General features: G+C 39.7%; 1 protein-coding gene across 5 annotated transcripts; it reads left to right on the forward strand.

Annotated features, from left to right (window-relative positions):
* The first annotated feature begins 204 nt into the window (after window positions 1-204).
* Window positions 205-18940, forward strand: septin6 (septin 6). Of its 5 annotated transcripts, none has more exons than XM_087851622.1 (11): window positions 205-287; window positions 465-582; window positions 2274-2388; window positions 5045-5240; window positions 6546-6732; window positions 8347-8508; window positions 9225-9321; window positions 10993-11161; window positions 11378-11510; window positions 11609-11799; window positions 17181-18940. In XM_087851622.1, exons 1-11 carry the CDS (start codon window positions 220-222, stop codon window positions 17203-17205), a joined length of 1461 nt encoding a protein of 486 aa, XP_087707748.1. In that variant the 5' UTR covers window positions 205-219; the 3' UTR covers window positions 17206-18940. The 5 variants fall into 5 exon arrangements, with proteins under 5 accessions (XP_087707748.1, XP_087707743.1, XP_087707737.1 ...); XM_087851617.1 differs by lacking the exons at window positions 205-287; window positions 17181-18940 and adding exons at window positions 12855-12901; window positions 14795-16704 and having other exon boundaries at window positions 464-582; XM_087851611.1 differs by lacking the exon at window positions 205-287 and having other exon boundaries at window positions 464-582.
* The last annotated feature ends 2183 nt before the right edge of the window (window positions 18941-21123 follow it).

Here is a 21123-nt window from a genome sequence, read left to right on the forward strand (position 1 = left end):
TTACGTATTTAGGAAATACAGCCCTGATCTTTATTTGGAATTCGTGTTAGTTCTCACGTAAAACCCATAAACCATAAACATTACTTTCCGTGCTTACATACATCTCCTAAGTGTGTTTGGGACAGTGATTAATTTTTTGAAGTTATATAAACACTTTAAAAAGTTTCCTTGACTGATCGTTGCCGCGTTGGTTTTACCGTTTGTTCTTAACTGACACGAATGTGTCGTTTACTGACTGCGGATCGCCGTCTCTACCACCAGACGGAACCATGGCGACATCCTGAGGGGGGGTACAGTAAATAGTTTTATTTATATCTTTATTATTTTTACGAAGCAAAATTCTAAATAAATCATTTGGAGTATGCCTGTAGCTTATATTTAATAAGTAAGAAATACATAATATGGGTACAGTTTTTAAAAATATCATATCTAAAAGCGCATTGGTTTGTGGTACATTCCTGCTAGGCCATCTTTCGGTGTAACGTTAACGGTGCAGCTTCCTTTGCTAAACAGAGCAGCAGAGGTTTCGTCCTCCGGCTAACAGCAGCTACTATGGCGTCAACTGAGATAGCAAGGCAAGCGGTAAGTAGCCTGTTTCACACTGGAATTCATGTATTTATCTTATATATTTTTGTTATGGATCAAGCGTTTCGCAGAAGAGTGTATAATTTCAAGCAGATTTACCCAGCCACCATCCGTTTTTCGTGGCTATTCCATCCAAATCCAGTGTACCGTGGCTTAATTAGATCAATTATAATTAGAGCTAATAGAAATCTGATTATGCGTCCCTAAACACGGTATAAAAACAAGATTTAACCAGATATCAAATTCAGGCCCAGCACTCAACAGTCGAAGCTCTCCGGTAGAATATTTTCATTTTGGTATGCTAACGCCTGCAGATTTCCTGTACTGGTAAAAACCTAAATTACCCTGTAAACGGAATTAACAGATTAAGACATTTAAATTTTAAAGTAACCGACTTATCTATTATCTCACATAAAAACGAGAGGCTGTTACAGAGCCATAGGTAGGCCATTCATTCTGAACGCCCCCATTTCGGCACGGCTACGATGCTCATTTCCGTTATGTTGTTTTATGCAAGACCCGTCAACTTTGTTTTCCGGGCGTTGTCTTAATGAATATTACGGACAAATAGATCGTAGCTCCTTGTAGACATTTGGCCGTGCAATGCACAAATCGTGGTCTAAGTTTGCCTTTTTTGGGAGGGGGCTTGGAAAGAAGCCGCGTAACCCAGAGGGAGGGCTGAGAATAGCAAGGTTTTACAGTTTGATATCCATATCCAGTGAATGGAAACCCGCTCACTGTGTGTAACTTGGCTGTGAGTGTCATGAAAAGCGGGAATGGTCTCAGGAATGTTGCACTTGCAGCTGAAGAGTATAGGGCTGGTTGTCCAGTTTTCCAAACACTCCCTCAGCTGTTTAAACCCAATTTCAGCCATCCAAATAATCCACAACTGTTTAGTGCCCTCAGCTTGCTCAGTTATTTTAAATTGAGTCTAAAACAGAGTGTTTTTCCTCCCAGAAATCTTCACCACATTGGACTGCAACAGTGTGTTATGTTAAGCCACATAATAGCTGGTTGTCTGAGGTTGAAATGGTTGAGATATTCTTTCTTTTGCCATATAATCTACATTTTTTTGTTTTCCTGCAAAACGTTGGCTGCAGAAAGGAGGTTCACACTGATGGAGATGCTTACCAGCAGCCACACACCCACACACATATGTAACAACAGTGTTTTTACACTTGTTGTGTTTAGTGGTTCAGATACAGGTTGTCTATAAACAGTGTGATAGAGTGAATGGAAGTGAAATAAGCTCAGAAGAGGAAGTTTAAAAAAAACCCCAAAACTCAGTGCCAGTTATGCTAATGCTTTTATCCGTTTTTCTTTTCTTTTTTAAATTTTTAAACAGTAAGCTCTTTTTCCCCCCTAATTTTTTCTAAACGCTCTGTCTTGACACAAACAGCAGTACCTTTCCATATATGTACATTGTGGTTTCTAACTGTCTCGTCTGTGGAAGAAAGTCACAGCTCAGGAAGCAGGAAGTGAGTTAGCACTGCACCTGAACTCATTGTCAAAGACTAACGTGATCAAAAAATGGTCGAAGGCATGGTACGGTTTTATTTACACAGGACAGCTGTCGTTGCGATGCATATTTCAGCACGTTAGAAGGAATCCTGCACGTGCTTACAGACGTGGAAGGTGTTTAGCGATCGAAAGGCACTGACTTGTTGCTTTATGTCTTTTGTTTTTAGGGTGAAGGAGCTCGTGCTGTCCCTCTATCGGGCCATGTCGGCTTTGACAGCATGCCTGACCAGCTGGTCAACAAGTCTGTCAACCACGGATTTTGCTTCAACATCCTCTGTGTTGGTGAGTGTGTCATGTGAGATTTCCTCTCTATGTCTTCAGGCACAATGTCTTTGCTTCAGTTCAAGTGTTTCCACAAGATTAAAGCTGCTCAGTGTTTGACTCTCAGTTTCCTCTTTGCTTGCTTTGGTTACTGTAATGAGTAAGATGCTCTCAGTTCAGGAAAGTCAAGTGTTTGCTGGTGGTTATTTAATTTGAATATGCACGACTGTTTACAAAAAACAATGCAACACTGAATGCAGGATACAAGCCTGCTCCAGGATGTAGAGGACAGTCAGAAATGATGCCCTATAAGTTTAATTTTAGACTGGAGAACCAAGTCACATCAGCCTTATTAAGTGCTGGAAGTATTCAATTATGTGCACTCAGTTGCCAATTTATTAGCATCCCACTAAAACTAATCTAATACAGCCATTCAGCAGCCCTAGCTGAATGGAGAAAATAATGTTCAGTTTATTTAGATGGCATTTTGTTGCTATTGTGGAGGTTTTAGTATTTTTGTAAAGGCCTGTCATGTCTGGCAGTACTTGCACTCAGAAACAGGATCTGAATGTGTCATTATGTCAAACATATTTGCATTTTCAGAACTCTGTTTAGGCTCCTCTTGTTTGTCTTTTCCATTTTATTTATATATTTATTTAATCGTTTCTATTATTGTTCAGGTTAGGCATGTGTAATATGTCAGTGCCAGAGTTGACAGGCAGGAAGAAAAACAGCAAGTAATAAAATGGGAGAAAGGTGGAGGTTATAGTTTATGATACTGTATTTATAGAAAACAGAAGTATTCATATTATGTTTTTGTTTGAAAATACAAACATATTTCATTAGGGTTTCCTTTCTGGAACATGTTAAATGTCCAGAAAGCAATAAAATATGTGCAGAGCAGCACAGGAAGTAACATGAAAGATGAGTCTTAGCAGACAACAACATTCAAAAATACTCATCAGTCATCAGCTTGGCAGTGAGTTAGCAAAAACAAAAACTGCAGTGGATGTAATAGCATTAAAATAATGGGATCTTCTTTTGTGGGGGAACTTATTTTGTGACTAACTTCATTATTCTTGCTTGAATATTTAACTAAACATCTCTGATGGCAGAGCTATAACATTTAAAACCATAGAAAGCTGTGGGAACTCTGGTAGTTCCCCTTAACCTTGAATACAATGTGTTTTTGTGATATGCTGCAAATTAGATTACGTTACATTACTACCCTGTGTTTATTTATTTCAAACTAGACCTGTTATGCATTTGTCTCATATTTTCTACAGGTGCATGTTCATATTAAACCAGGCAAAGGTTTCAGATCATGAGATCACTGTATATACAAGTAATCCATGTGAAGCAAAAGCCCAGGATTCAGATTTTTTTTAAACTCTCGGCTCTTTATGATGTCACTTAAAGGGGATATCTGTAATGTGGTTATCTCGGGCACACAGCTCTGGCCCATCTGCTGTTCAAAGCTGCTGTTTTTTTCTTGCAAGGGGGAGACAATCAGAAGGAGGGTGGCTTAAAGGGAACATGGGAGGAGTTAAAAAGATTTAATTCAGACAAAGAATAAACTGAGGGGCTAAACTGAGGGATTACTTTAAACTGTTAACATGCAAAGATACTCTAGTAAAGTGCAAGAATGAACATATGGGCCTGGAAATGAGCAGAATATGTCCACTTAAGACTTTTTGATGGTGAAATGATTGGTGGGCACGAGCGACAGGCTTTTGAGTTTCCTCCAAGTTAAACACATCCTCTAGATTCTATTTATACTCTGGAGTGGAGTGAAATGTGTGTTTTTTCTCATAATGTTACTTTTTAATGCTTTTTGACTGCCAGTTTTTCCAAATAATCTATAAAAACATGAGTACAATCCAATCAAAATATGGATGCAAAGACGACGCTGCAGAAAAACCACAGTTTTGTTCCAAACTGTAAGTGCTGCTGTATGACTCAAGCAAGAATGTGACGATGTGTGCCTCAAAGATGACTGGTATGTCTGCAGAATGTTTCTGTTGTGTTGTTTTTGATTTTGGCCTTTACTTCACACATTGACCCATCCTGTCCTTTCCACGTGTTCTTCACTTTCTTCTAACAAGATGCAAAATTTTAACTGTTGTGACCTGAGCTTTGCTCAGAAACATGTGTCTGTGTGCTTGTGGTATTTTCAGAGAAAAACAGGGATGTTGTAAGATGTCCCACAAAAATGGGCTAACATGGTTGGACTGTAGGTCAGGCTATAATGAATAAAAATAGATTTTCTTACAGATGGAGCTCAGTATCTGAGTCATCTAACAGTAAATGGATGTCAGAGTACATTACATAGCAGCTACTGCTGCTGTTTTTGTGGCTTTAAGCATTTGAGAGTAATACACTCTGTTTTAAGCATATTCAATACATTGTTTTTAATGTACTCTAACACTATCAGGCACCTTTTTTTTCTTGCTTGAGTTACACAACTGTAGTGTCAGAGAGAGTGGCTTGAGCTGAAATATATCACAAGCTGATCAAAGAAAAGGGCCTGTCGTTAAATTCCTTTTGGTTTGGGAGTTATTTCCAGTTAGTGAAATAATAGCAACTGCCCTGTAAGTAAAGATGAAGAGATGTGATTTGAATGATGTAATAGTAAGATGAAGATAGTAACTTGATGTATTTTCTCTTTGTTGTGCAGGTGAGACGGGTTTGGGTAAGTCCACTCTGATGGACACGCTGTTCAACACCAAGTTTGAAGGTGAGCCCACCCAGCACAACCAGCCGGGAGTCACACTCAAGTCCAACACCTATGAACTTCAGGAGAGCAACGTGCGCCTCAAACTCGCTGTCGTCAACACCGTGGGCTTTGGAGACCAGATCAATAAAGAAGACAGGTAAGTCAGCCACTTTTAGCTGCTTCATCTTTGAGAGAGGGGGGACGTCAAACTCCACAACGTTCTTTTATTTGGATCTTTCAGTGGGAGCAATATACATCCCAGACAAACCTGACATCTTGGGAGTACTTGAAGCCTCTCCGCAGCTTATGTGTCATTCGTTGCTTAACTTTCTTTCATCAGATGTCTAAAGTGAAGTCGTTTCCTCATCAGTTTTGGGAAACAGAAATTAAGATGTAGCTGTTTTCCTGTCTGGCATGAGAAGCAAATCACAGCCTTAGGATATGACAAGCTGCTGTATACACCCACGATTTTGTTACCAAACCTTAAGTGTGCTGCAGAGGCTAAGTTGAGGAAGAGGAGGAGACTGTGTGAACTTTGTAAGCTCTGTACAATGGGAATCCTGCAATTGTTGGAAATCCCAGGGGAAGTAACATGGGGTTAAACTATCTTATACACTGCTGCAGGCAGAATATCCTATACTTTCTACATAAGCTGTGGGTTTTTTCCCACAGTGTTTATGGGTCTGTTTTCTGGAAAGGGTGGATGCCTTTTGAAGCTTCCTGTAGTCCTCAATAAACCGGCCAACATCTTTCTCTTTTGTTCATTTTCTCTCGCATGTGTCATTGCAGATAAGATCGAATTAGTTATTGGATAAATCAAATACTCTAAAACTACAAACATCAAGAATCTGACCTGGTATGAGTATAAAGTATGACTTGAAATGCCCATTTGTTTGAAACCTCCCTGCTTTAGACTAAACCTGCTCAGATAAGACAGTCTGTCCTAACACACAGCAAACTTGATCATTGCTTCTGTAAAGTTAGTTAAAAATTAATCGTGTTTACCAGGTAGTTGCTCTCACATGTTCTGACTGCAGGCGTTTTCACACATGCACTGCAGCCCTGAAGTTTTGTTGAAGTTACCATGAGGAGAAACATGTGAGAACTCAAATCTCCCAATCTGATCGGACTCTTTTTGTAGTGGATTTTTACTCTGCTAGGTTCCTTGCAGATTGTTGGATAATGATTATAATTAAAGTATAGAAAAAGAGATGATTTTCCCAGAGGAGACAAAGTCTTTAGAAGTCACAGTCATCTTCTGTGTAGCTATACTTTCAGTATACTTTATATATAACAGTGACTCTAGTGCTGCAATGATTCGCTGATATCCTGAATATTAATGCCTTACTATTTAGATAAGAAATGTAGCTTATATTTAAAAAAAAAAAAGCTTAATATTTGCTGGTTTCAGATGCTGTGGTGTGTTGACAAAATTTTTTCTCTGTCCCTCATCTTTTAACAGCTACAAGTCCATTGTGGAGTTTATTGATGCCCAGTTTGAAGCATATCTACAGGAGGAGCTGAAAATCAAGCGCACGCTACACAGCTACCACGACACCCGCATCCATGCGTGCCTGTACTTCATCGCTCCAACGGGACACTCGCTCAAATCGCTCGATCTGGTGACCATGAAAAAACTTGATAGCAAGGTCAGCTTCACTTCACTGAGTGTCATCTTTAGTTGTGTTTGTGTCAAAGAGTTCGCTAGAAGATGTTTAGGATTGTTTCTATTGTGTAACAGTTGCGCTGCAGCTGAACGATCTTACAGAATATCTGTTTTAATGAGTAGCGTGTCATAGATATACTGTAGGTATGTGCTTTGACACTGTCTTCTTCAGTCATAGGCCATAAACCTTTTCCTTCTGCTTGAATGTAAATTGGCTCGGGCTTGTTGCTGCGTCGGTGTAGGTCAGCTGTGAAATGCAGTCTGCTCAGTGACTGAAGCCTGGTTTTTGTGAGGTCCTTTCCCATCAGCTTATTTGCATGGCCGTCATGGCTTTTGCACAAAGAACCAGCCTAGCGTTTGCCAGAGCAGCTGTGCCCTCCAGCAAGCATTCACAGCAGCGTGATCTAGAGCAGAGCCTCCTCTGTTTACACGTTCACCTAGGAGCACATTCAAACAGCGCTCTGCTGAAGTGTCCTCGAGCTAGACTTTGTATCCTCACCAGACGAAGGGATGCACTAAGATATTTTTGTTCACATGACCCGGAGCATCCCTTGCTTTTAGTGAAAGGGGCCCACATTCAAATAATAATAAAAAAATCAGGGATTGTGTGGGCTGACACAGCACTGTAAAAATAGTGTAGGAGTGAAATGTTATTTTCCACCTGTCAGTAATTTATATATGACGGTGCCTGTTTTTCCCACCTCCCTAGATTATCACTGTTTGGATAACATATATGTCCACGGTTGGAGAAACTTTCTGTGATCTGAGACATAACACGAAAGCTTTCACTTTCTTTGCTGCTTTTACTATTTTTATCTCTGTACTTAAGATTATGTTTCTGTCCTCTCTGAGGGGGAAGTTATATATATTAAAACCTAAAGCCAGTGCATTTAATGTCAAAAAGATGCTTTCTTTGAACCTGGCTTCATCACATGACTGGACAGCAAATTTGTTTTGACTTAAACTGAGTGTAAAAATCATGACCTTTTCACTAATTGATCTCCTGATTTGTGAGCAATGGAGATTCACATGTGAAGTTATTTTCATCGTTTCTGTATTCCTCTGTGGTATGTTCGTCTTAAATGAAACAGGCAGCATGTGATTGGTGCATTTTGTGCAGAAGAGTCAAATGAAGCATCAAATTCACCCTTTTTATATAAAGGAAACCTGAGTTAAGTTGATAACCACATTTATCTCTTGATTGGAGTTTTAGCTTTTGTCTGTAAAGCTGATTCAAAGAAAGCCTGTCTGTATTGAATTTGCTTATATTCTCTGAATGTTAAAACAAATAGTACCCCTATCATTTTTCATATTTTCTTTTAAATTACTACTGCAGTTTTTGGGAATATATGAGTGGAAGCCATGTATAAGAAAAAGTGTTATGCACTCTGTTATTAAACTGTAATATTACTTAATTCTAGCTACAGCTTAAGAGAGTTTTTTTTTTTTAATAAATCAGCTACTTTCTAAATTTGGACTACAGAAGGCTGTGAAACTAGTCTTCTCTATATTTTGCTGAATGTCTGAAATATTTCACTTCACCTTGTTGCGCTATTATGATACCTACATGAATGTTCGCCTCATTTCTTATCTGCAGGTCAATATTATCCCAATCATCGCCAAGTCAGATGCTATCTCTAAGAGTGAGCTGGCCAAGTTCAAAATCAAAATCACCAGTGAGCTGGTCAGCAACGGCGTGCAGATCTACCAGTTCCCCACCGATGACGAATCCGTGGCCGAGATCAACTCCACCATGAACGTAAGGCTCATTTCTACTGTTGTGCTTTACACATTCAGCTAACCTAAGCAAAAGATCCACAGTTCAGTCGTGGAGGGGGACACAAAAGCCTTCAGGGTTGTGTCGGGAAGGGCGTCTGGGATTAAAGAGTCAAATCAAACGTGTGGAGCTACCTGCTGTGGCGACCCTGTGTGACTAAGGGAGCAGACGGATGTAGCTACACTGCTTAATTCTAATTTATTTTACCAGCGTAACAACTTGTGATGTGGAGTCGGGGCAGATGTCGTACGCGTCTCCTTAGTCTGTCAGGAAGCCGCTGCCGCAGCACGGCGAGCGTTTAGCTCGCTCTGCAGGAAACCTGCAGTGTGGGAAAGGGCCTGTGTTCACTGACAGATAATTCAAGGCTCACTTAGATGTTTATTAGTCCTGATCTGTGCAAATTCCTTAACTATCCTTAACTGATTCTATTAAACCGCAGCCTCTCCTCTCATGTTTGCACAGCCTGACCTCAACTCTGTTCTGAGACATCATAAATCTTTATTGTAGTGCTGTCTGTCTGGAAAAACAAGTTCTTAATGATCAGCTTGTGTAAGTTGAAGTAATGGAATCGATGCCTGCAGCACAAACACTAGGTGTTTGATTTATTTATTTATGTTGTGTGTGGAGAGAAGCTGTGGAGAATTTGCAGAGTGTGTGTTTGGCAGTACACCAACCGTGCTTTTCTTTACGCTTCACAGAGCCATTTGCCCTTTGCCGTGGTGGGGAGCACAGAGGAAGTCAAGATTGGGAACAAGATGGTGAAGGCCCGGCAGTACCCCTGGGGAACGGTGCAGGGTAAGCCCGGGTTACATCCTGCACAGGAAATGAGAGCATGCTCCTTCTCATCACAGCTGCTCTAGCCACTCCCTCCCCTTATATTTCTGCTCAACTCAAATAGCTGCTGCAGACTAGCTGATAACCAGTTATATAACCTGCAGTTCCATCACACTGTAAATCATTGCAGCACCAGCTTTTAGCCCATAAAGGAACTTTATGTCGTTTTTATTGACCTCCTTGATCAATGGTGTGGTGAATGTATGTGAAGTAGACAGAACTGTCAATACTTTAACTCCAGTTGCACTGATTTGCCGTTTGTTACAGACACAAGCTTGCTGTTACTATCAAATGTGCATGCATGTGTGCAGATGTTTATATGATTCGGTCTTATTCAACACATGCAGCTTAAATGCTTTCAGCATGACTGCTCTTCTCGTTTCTTGTTATGTCTACTTTATAATGCTATAAAACATAAAAAACACCCTGAAGTCTTTATTTTAAAAACAACAACAATTTTCTGCTAAATTTGCTTTAATGTTGGTGTAATCCCTTCAGAAATTCTATCCTTTTATACAAGCAGCCATAGGGTAAACAGAGATGCATTTCCCACGATGTGTGTCTAATATTTATGTGGATTACATCAAAAAACCCCAAAGCTTAAAGTCAGCGTTTTCCCCATATCATTAATACTTCATTTAAAATTCAGCGTGCTGGATCGCTGCCAAAACAATGAAACCCACACCGCTGTTTTAATGCGAATGGCCTGCAGTGTATAATATTTACGACTGAAGAAGGCTTTTTATCAAACACTGGGTCTGTTTACCCCAGACTGTCTGCATGAATACTCACATGGTGTCACATGTCCTGTGGAGGCACGCAGCTCGGTTCAGTCCAGCACCAAAAATCAATACAGAAAACACAGGACATGAACACTGCCTTTTTATACTGCTGCAGTTTGTTTGATTCACTTTATACTGTAGCTTTAGCATGCGTTCTAGTTTGTTCTGTGAGACATGCACTAGGGGTTGGGGAAAAAATGGATACTGTGTAGTATGGTGATATTTTGTTTGCTAATAATGTATGGATACAGGGACAGCAGAAATCGATATTTTGTTACAAAAAGGTTTTTGTGCTCTGACTTCAGAGCATGTTGATCCTTTTTCTGAGCAAGAATCCTGACATTCCTTCACTGTCCAAATGTGTTTAACTTTTTTTATGGCAGCAATAAACATGACAGTTTACTTATTTTAATTTAAGACATGTTTTATTTTAATTAAGTTTAAAACTTTTTTATTTAATGTAAAATTATATTTTGTTTTAATTTACTTTCAAATTCTTCAGTTGCTGAAGGGGCTGCATAGTTTTCATAAACTGCATCGTTCAGAATAGCTATAATTGTACCAGATGGTTGATTCAGTTAAGTTGGACTAGACTGTAATACAAACCGTTCAGTTTGTCAACAATCAAACTGAAATGAGAGAAAGACTGAGTGTGAGACTTTGATATTAGATAAAATGAATATTGATAAAGTTTACCTTTATGTACAGAATCTGAATATCGCAAAATATTTTTTAAAAATTGCAATAATATCGTATCGTGCGTTAAGTATTGTGATAATATCGTATCGTGGGATGTATGGTGATTCCCACTTCTAACATGCACTAAGTCCCTGTGTTCTGTTTCTCACAGTGGAAAACGAGACTCACTGTGACTTTGTCAAACTGCGGGAAATGCTGATCAGAGTTAACATGGAGGACCTGCGAGAGCAGACGCACACGCGTCACTATGAACTCTATCGGAGATGTAAATTGGAGGAAATGGGGTTCAAGGACACGGATCCTGACAGCAAGCCCTTCAGGTAGCAGACTGCTTTATTGCAGCTGATTTTTGCATTCATCAGCTTATTTCTACCCCCAACCTCCCATTTACTTTTTACACTTTGGGGGCCTGTAACTGTGGAAGTTTTCATAGTATTGACGTTAAAATCTTGAATGGTTTTTATAAAATATGCTAAATTTATGTTATAAGAGATTTGCTTTACTGTTTCTATTGCTCATATTTATTCCTCTGCCAGTCTGCAGGAAACATATGAAGCTAAGAGGAACGAGTTCATGGGAGAACTGCAAAAGAAGGAAGAAGAAATGAGGCAAATGTTTGTCCAAAGAGTTAAAGAGAAAGAGGCTGAGCTCAAAGAAGCAGAGAAAGAGGTAAGTATCAGCTGCATAAACAGTGTTTATGTGAGGCAGATAAATTTCTGCTTTGTTTTTAAAACACAAAACAACTGTGTCTGTTTCTCGTCACGTAGCTGCACGAGAAATTCGACCGTCTGAAGAAACTCCACCAGGACGAGAAAAAGAAGCTGGAAGAAAAGAAGAAGAGTCTGGACGATGAGGTCAACACATTCAAACAGAAAAAGACTGCCGCAGAGCTGTTGCAGAATCAAGCTCAGCAGGCAGGGGGCTCCACCACACTCAAGAGGGACAAAGAGAGGAAAAAGTGAGTACTGTTATCCCGCTCTGTGGCTTTACCCTCACAGGTGTACCATCGGCTGTGTGACTACAGGAAGTGGAGTATGAAATGAATTTGGGAGGGTGTTGACAAGCCAGTGATAAAATAACTGACTTCAAGGTTTTATATCAGTGTGTATTGGAACTGTCACATCAATATCTCAGTGGTTTATCTGCCACCACTGGTTAATAACCCACCGTGGATTTGTATAATTTGATGCTAATCCATATTAGATTTGTAGAGCTGAAAGGCTCAGGCAAATCCTTATAAGCAGACTTTGACACTGCTCTTTAATTCACAGAGGCAGATGAATGTTCCAGTTTTCCCTCCATATAATAATAGAGATTGTAGTTAGTACTAAATTCCACGCTAAGTGAGCCGACTATAACTCATCGCCAGTGTGGAGAAATAAGAGGAGACGAGAGGGGAGGGAGACTGGTGAAAATTACAATCTGTCCTCATCTAAATAGTTGAAAAGTAGCCAACTGTCAGCAGAGTTAGATGAATGAATTTCAGTCAGAAATCTTTGCTCTGCAATTAAGCGCTGCTGCTGGTTCACCACAAATCAAACGCTCTCAATACATGTGTGTAAACAGCTTTACACACATGTGCCAATACTTTATACACTTTTCCAAATGCTTTGGTAATAGATCTGACGCTTTTGCTTATGCCACAAGTTTAGTGAGACTGAGGCTGCTATTGCGTGTGCAGCCTGATGTGTTATTGACATTGTCGGTCCCTTCATGGTGCTAATCAACTCCTGGTTGTGTTAAAGCTGATGTGCCTGTTGGAAAAGGAAGAAGACACTTGCACTGAGAGGTTTCTTGTTGCTTTATTTCCTTCTTGCTAACTGATTTTCTTCACAGCCGTTCTAATTTTCTTTTTTAGGCTCTGTCTCAAGGTCACAAATTAAATCTAGCGTCTAGTCTAATAATCAAGTTCTTTTCAGTCCCCAGGAGACAGTTATTTATGATGAACGTTGTGTTTTGAATGTGTCCTGTGAGTGCATGTGTCACCTATGTTGCATCCGTAATGTTTTCCAGTTAACTCCTCCCACACTTGCTGCATGCTGCGTGAGGCACCTTTTCTGGTAAGACCCCCTTCTTGAGTTACACCGCCAACAGATGTGGAAAAAAATATATAAATATTTAAATTCTGAAGCTTCTGCAATTCGGGAATCATTATTAACTCCACCAGAACGGCCCTTTGTCACTGATTCATAGATTTTTATGACTCTGGTTCTCTGGTTTGGTGGTCTCAGGATCACCTCTAAGCGTTTGATCATTTTCAGCTCGCACCGGGGCACTTTGCAGCCGAGTGTGAGCATCTAGCATCTCCAAATCTGGGGCCATGGTTCTCAGCTGGACATGGGTGGAGTGCCCACTCTGGGCAAAAGGGAGGAGTTGCTGTCCCAAGTGGGAGACTTTTTGAGTATCTTGGGGTGTTGTTCACGAGTGAGGGGAGGATGGAACAGGAGACTGTCAAATTGGTGCGGCATCTGCAGCGATGCAAACACTTTACTTGGCTGTTGTAGTGAAGACAGTTGATCTATTTTCCCACCTTCATATGTAGCAGCCAAGTGTGTCTGGATGTCTGGGAAGATGCAGCACAGAGTAGAGCTGCAACTCCTCTGTGTGGAAAGGAGCCAGTTGAAGTGGTTTGTGCTTCTGATCACAAGGCATTCTGGACGCCGCATAGGAGATGTGTCTCAGTACTAATGGGAGGTCACCCAGAACATGCTGGAGAGATTATGTCTGTTGGATGGTTTGGGAACGCTCCTGCATCCCTACTGGAGCTAGAATTGTTGGCTGGGGAGAGGAATGTCTAGGCATCTTTCCTGAGAGCGCTGCCACCGTGACCCAGGCCCAGATTAACAGAACATGGATGGAGCTCGCAACATTTTATTTGACTTTGAAAAGGCAACTTTTTCATTATCTGACATTTTGAACTTCAGACGATTGACTGATGAGTCGTACAAGTTAACCAGAAATGAAACTGAAGCATTAGTAGCTGTCACACTGTGCAGCCAACTTCTCTGAATCTGAATACGTAAACACAAATGAAGATTTATAAAGCTGTTAAATCTCCTCTAATTTGCATCGATTTAATTTGCCCATTCAAGTTATTTAAACACGTCACTGTTTGAGAAATGGCTAATCCAAATGTAGTATTTTATTGCCACAGATTTGCAGTACTTCATGGAAACATCTGTGCCGATCCTATCCTTGAGTTGGCAGTGTTTACCGTCCTTCTGCCAGCTTCTAAATCAGCCACTTTATTAGATCCCCACCCATCCATTTGATGTACTGTTCCATCTGCCTCCCCAAATGCACAACAGTCTCTTTTTCTTGTGGCCCTTCCCCGACTTTGCACAAAGACTCATTCAAGGCTGAACTGAAGAGTAACTGAAACTAACGGGTCACACCAGAGCAGCTAGCAGCCTCGGGGCCCTTCTCTGTTTACAAAGATGACATGTTTTGTCGATCAGCCAGAGCCATATGACGACCCCCACTCCCACTACCACCCCACCCCTCTTTTGTGGATTCAAAAGCCAAATCCACAGAGGGACATGTTGTTAAGACTCAACCACTGGGGAGGGTAGAAGTGAATAAAGACATCTGTCTTGCAATCTGTAAACTCCACAAGCATTTCAGAGCTCTTAAAAAAGCTGGAAACAAGATGGCGTTTGACGAGCAAGGCTCGAGGAAGACAATGAGACCCACTGTTCGAAACTCAAGGGAGGGAGGAAAACCTGAAAAGAAAGAAAAAGATTTATTTAACTGTCCGATTCAAACAAATAGACAGCTGTACTCACATCCTCACCTCTGCACTCAGTCCTTTTGAGTCGCCTTAAAAAGCATGTTTTCCCTGTCAGCGCCCCCCTGATAACTAATGTGATGTGATGTCACCTGTGTGAAACTGTGTGTTGTGATGATGTTTTAACTCCAAGAAAGCAATAACAGCCCTTCTCTCTTATTTCCAGCTAAGGATTCCTGTAGAAAAAGTGCTCCCTTGTGGCCATCCTGCTGTGAATGAGTTTCCAACCCCATCATCCTTTACAGTACCCCTTCCTCACCCTCACATTACCCCATAATCCAACCCTCCACATGCCCCTCCCTGCTCTGTGGAAGACGCTGGGCATTGCTATCAGTTTGACTTACTCTTTTGTTTGTTTCATGCTGAATGATGCTTGTCAGTTGTGTGGGTTGTACAAGCAATTATTCGGCTTCTCTTTTTGTGCAAATTTACAAAATGCATTCCATGTTTGTTTTGTTTTTTTAATATTTAGTGACTCTTTGCATGATGTGAGCTTTTAAAAAGATATTAACATACATGACTACTGTAGTGATGGGCAGAAATGTACTGAGGCTAAATGGAAACATGCATTAAAACAATGGGACTGAAGCATGAAGGATGAGAAATCTGGTTTGGATTTCAGACTTTACAAGAATAGACTGTTATTAATATGAAGGCAGATTGACTTTGAGATTGAAGAAAAGCAGTAGACTTATGTATTTTTTTAAAAACCGCCTCCATGAAACTGTGGCGTCTGAAATTGCTGCATTTCAAGAAAATGTCTTGCTGAAGAAAAGCACACTTCAAGTAGTTAATCATTGGGTTTCTGATAGGCTAATCACTTCTTGCTTATTTGGTGACACCTGTGGTTAAAGTGGTAACAGGAAGTAGAGTTTTGTGCTACGACAAGCTCTCGTTGAGCACCTTCTTTTTTAGAAGTGCGACAGAAAAGCAGCCCGTGTCCGTTCTGTATCCGTTATTGTGCAGCCAAAAAACCTCGTCTTGATGTAGATATTTAAAATCTGTCAATTTGTCTCATGTTATGTTGTTCAAATTGTTAGCAGGGAGTAAAGTTGCTTCTCTTGTAGATACATTTTTGATTAGTCTCCTTCACAATAAAAGCCACCGTGTGCTTTCATCATACACTGTATATAAAAGATAGGTGTATCTTCAGGATTTGAAATGTAAAGTCAAAGCAAAAGTGGATTACGTCTGCATTCTTTTCAGTGGCCATTAGGGGGCAGTTCCTCTGCTGATAAAAAGAAGTATAATTGCATAAATGTTTAATACCTCAATAAAAACGGTATAAATCACAATATAGGTTAAGTGAGATCTACTTTAGGGCAACAAATTATTACTGTATGAGCGTTGCAGTTTCTTGCGATTGCTAGTTTCCAAAATCCAATCCCAGTTCTTGTGGGCGGGGCTTTACAAACCACTGATGTCACAGCAGCTATGGCTCTCTTTTATATACAGTCTATAATTTTAGTAAGTGAAGTTTTGTTTGTTTGTTTGTTTTTATGTGAAGCTTCAGCAATACAAGAGTCAACAACTCAGCTGTAACCAGATAAAATTCATACTGTATTACAGTTAGAATGTTAGAATGATAAGAAAGGTGCTTCCCGGCACTGTAAATTAATTGCAGAATGTAACCACATTACATTGTTTTGCATTTTCTTTAAGAATTATAAAGACATTTAAACAATAAAAAATAAAATGAAGATTTACTTTCTTAGTGTCCCCTTGCTGATGTTGTTTCTCTTCAGCCTCATGCATGAACAGATGTGAGCCTCCTCTCTTTGCCACTTCTCCCGTACCTCATTCATCGTCATGTGTTTTGTGCATCGTTGTATTAGCTTTCACATTTGCACTTTTAATGTTTTATACCCGAATGTGATGGTTTTTTACATACTATATATTAATGTTGTAAGTGCAATTGTAACTTTCTTTTTTTCTCATTGTTCTCAATATGAAGGCACATTTTCAAAGTCAATCATCTTAATGTCCATTGTCCTGCAGGGACCAGTGTTATTTGTATCAGTGTTACGCATATATTAAAGACATTTTTAATAAAATAAAGGCCAATTTTTCACCATATATTATACCTGTGAACATAATCATTGTCTATGACAAACATTACTTTATTTTTAGGAAATTAAATCAAGGTTTATTTAATAAATGGATGAAATAGTTATATTTCATTTATCAGAGGCTTACAGTGAACAAATGTTGGTGCCAGTAGGTTGTACTTGTGCGAGTTCATTAGCCAGCTGCTGTCCTAGCTTTGACTAACAATTTTTATTGAAAGAAGATTTTTAGGTGTGTTTATTTCATGGCCCTCAGATCAAATAGGCGCCTGCTGACTTAGTTTATACTTTATTGTTCCACCACTTCAAGGTTCAGGGTTACTTTTATCGCCTCTTGAAAGAGAGAATTGTCTTGAGTTGAAAGTACTCCTGCCTTAACTCACATAATTCCACATGATACCAGGGTCAAAGTACTTGAACAGAAGATCCTTTCCTTCCTCGCAATCCTCAGCTCATTGGTCTGTGTGGTTTCACTTTCCTTTGCAGTAATCCCTGGCTCTGCACTGAGTAGGTCTTCAGCCCTCAAGCTTTGCTAAGGGACCAGCCTTTGTGGGCACTGAGTACCTCAAATGTGACCAGAGGCTCTGTGGACCCCCCCCTCCCCATCCCTGCAGGGTTTTCTTATACATTACCTGCTCTGCTATAATACGTGTTAACGTGTATGTGCTTCAATGCTGCTTTAAACTCACTTTGAGCAATCTAATCCACCATATGTTGCCTCTGCTTATGCTTACATGTTTACGTGTTGTGTTGTTGTGACTAATACCTTTTCCACTTCAGTTGTGATGGAGAACATGCACCTATTCGTTTATTTACATTTTTGTACACCTGAATGACCACAGACAAGTCGTGGGATCGTAACACGGGCTGTACCTTTTATTTCACTGTTTAAAAAAGAAAATCATGGCGTGGACACAATATAATCGGGTGTTTTATGTCTATAGTGTATTGTTTGAATGACTATGATCACTAAGATTTAATTCAAAACCGAAAGTTTTTCTCTCCTTGATATGAATCGCACTTCTGAATCTTTTATTTGTAAGCATTTCTGCTTCGGCTTCCTCCCTCTAACTGCCTGCTCTTTTCTCTTTGTCTCTTTAGCTTCTTTTAATCTGTCTTGACCACCTGAAGAGGGGATTGCAGCTTCAGCAAGAACTAAGCACCCTTTACCTCTTCCTGCTTTTCTCGCTGTATGAACCTTTTACTCTCCCCCATTGCATCTCCCTTGGTTGAATATGGCCTTAATGTGGACTCGCATGGTATTTCTGACCACCTGAGGATGGTTAAAAGCTGGGCAGGTCAGGAACCGGGCACAATTTAAATCTGCTATCATGTCTTAATGTATAGAGAGACTCTTGTAGTTCATAGAAGTCGTCGGGTGGGACTCGCAGAGGAAGTCATTATTTGACCTTTAGTTGAAATAAAATTGCTGTGACCTGCACTATGCACTCATCTGTTCAAGAGAATTCTCAACCCAGAGGCATTAGGATAAAATGACAGTGAATCATCGAGACTTGCTTTTAAACAAAAGAACAGAAGCACATAATAAACTATGTGTAATGTGTTAAAGTGATACAGTATAATGAGGACGTCCCCTTCCTTTGTTTTCTGCACATCTAAATTAAGAGTCATAATCATGCAAGAGCCAAAGCGATGTTTATGGTGCCCATGTTTACACGTCACTGCCGAATACCATGGAGGTCACATGTCATGGCCTTTTACTACACATTGTGCTTTAATATTCACTTGCCTACTCTATATTTTGCATGCATCTCTCTCTCTCTCGTTTTCATTACTGCAGTGATCTTTGACCTGCTTGTTTTTAACCCTTAAATAACAAAGTTTTGCTATCTGTTTTCCTCCATTGCTGTTTTCTTCAAATCGGTGCATATAATTCATGTACATTTGCTCTGTCCTATGATTTCAGCTCCCACTTTGCCAAATGTTAGTATAAGACGGAGTTGAATTGAAACCCCAGATAGGAGTATTAAAAAATACTCGTGCATTTATATAATTTATAAGGATATATTTTGTGTATCGAAGTGGAGACTTGTTGTTTATTACCTATGACCTTTGGACGTGACTCTGAGTGTAACATTTTGGTGTCAGGAATTGCCATACATTTTTTCTAGTATCAGTCATCACCTCTTGTAGTCAGAACCTCTCCCACACCTCAAATGATTCTGGATCTTACTTTAGTTTGATTCCATTGATGTACATTTTGAATAAAAAAGGTGATCCAAACATTTGACGCTTCTGTCTGTCATTTTCAACAGTGGCTCTAAAACTGATTGCTGTCGCCTCGCAGCAAGACGGTGCTGGGTTCAAATCTTTCGTTGTAGAATGTAAATGTTCTCTCAGAGTGTTTTTTACATGGGCTTCGGTTCATTGGTGATTCTAAATTGACTTGTCTATAAGTGTTAGCTCTGTGACAGATTGATCACCTGACCAGGGTCTACCTCGCCTCTCGTCCCGTGACAGCTGGAGTAGGCTCCAGCCCTCTCTGTGACTCCTATTTGGATAACTGGGAGGAAATGGATAGATGGTTCTCAATCTGTGAGGCGCAGATTAGTAAGGGCGATCGTGGCTCAAAGAGTTGGCAGTTCGCCTTGTAACCAGAAGGTCGCCGGTTCGAGCCCCGACAGTCTCGGTCGTTGTGTCCTTGGGCAATACACTTCACCCACCGCCTACTGGTGTTGGCCAGAGGGGCCGATGGCACGATGGCCTCGCTTCTGTCAGTCTGCCCCAGGGCAGCTGTGGCTACAACTGTAGCTGCCTCCACCAGTGTGTGAATGAATAGTGGAATTGTAAAGCGCTTTTAGGGCTCCGAAAAGCGCTATATAAATGCAATCCATTATTATTATTAAGTAGAGGGAAAAAAATAAATGAAACCAAAATGAATGAAGGTTTTTTTTTTTAAGGGAAAGTAAAATTGCACAATTTATTTAAACATATTTACTTATAAATGAATGAAACTAAACTACATCTTAGATGCCTTTTTATGACAAATAACTGATACAAACTGGGTTTTGTGACATTAATGGTTTTTGTCTTTGTTATTTTCACTTTCTTTGATGACCACAGTCAAATCCTCAAGTTGTGTCTCTTCATCGGGTTCATCTGCTTCGAAGTCTTTCTCTGGATTTATTATATATATTTACGAGAGATATGTGGACAGAAATGTTTGATTTTAATTAAAGAAAACTTACATAGATGCAAAAACTAAGCCTAACTATTTGCAAAGAATTGTTTCATTTATATATTCTAAAAATGCTGTTAAATGTATCTACTGTAACATTCCCAGGGCTATTATTAGACTACACATACACAGTGATAGCAAATTATAATGTCACACTGTAAAATACTGGATGGAAGAATATAATTCAGAGGAAAATATTGCACTTTTCCCCGGTTTGCCTCACTTTATGACTTGTATTTATCAGCTACAGTTACCAGTAGCTTTGCATATATAAGATGTTGTTATCACTGGTTGATTAGACCTCTATATTTAGTTGGGCGGAGCTTTGGTGGAAATGACATAAGCTAAATAACTTTAATGTCCCAAGACTTAACATAATGGTAATACCCACTCTTACAGATGGAGAAGTTGTTCTGTCCCACTTTGTCCTGAAGGAGGCAGTGTAAGCAAAGATGTGCATGTATAAAGAAAGAAAGAACCAGTATGTTTATTACTGATTATACTATGGATTAAATTATTTAACCTTTTTAAAATAGTTGACCACCTGCAGCATTGAATTGCTGCTCATTCCAGCTCACTACCTGCAAAACTGTGCTTTCTATGGGCCTCCAAGTCTGGAGATGACATGACAAAACCAACATGGAATGAGCCGACTACATTACAGTCTTACGTTTTCAAGTTCATATTGGTCTTGCAGTTCTCGGAGAGGTGTGCCATCAACCCCAAATTTATTCTGCAACATAACAACAAATGAAAAATGCAACCGGAGTCAGAAAGAACTGTTTACAGTATCAAGCAAAACAGGACTGGTTCATACAGTCTGACACAGCCACAGAGATCATGTCTGCAGGATGGAGTCCATCCAGGATAATGTGAAGAGACAGAGGAGACAAGACAGACTAACTCCAGAGAAATGGCAAGTATAACTTCCTGTCAAGTACCTAAAGTTTGACTACTTGCTATTGGTTGGACTTTATAAATTATTCATTCTGCACAATACTATAAATGTATTTTTTGCAATACTTATGTTCATTTATATGGCTAACATGGTGAATTTGGTTTTGCTTGTATCAACTGAACTATCTGAATGAAGAAGGGAGAATATTTATTCCCTCCCTGAATATTAAACCATGTTTTAACTAGAAGAAGTACAAAACTACAATTTCTATAAAATACTCCTACTTACATAAATATGAAAAACACTAAAATTCTCATATTATTATTATCATA

Source organism: Neolamprologus brichardi, chromosome 2 (genome assembly GCF_056152115.1).
Source record: "Neolamprologus brichardi isolate AB-2024 chromosome 2, ASM5615211v1, whole genome shotgun sequence".
Classification (NCBI taxonomy): Eukaryota; Metazoa; Chordata; class Actinopteri; order Cichliformes; family Cichlidae; genus Neolamprologus; species Neolamprologus brichardi.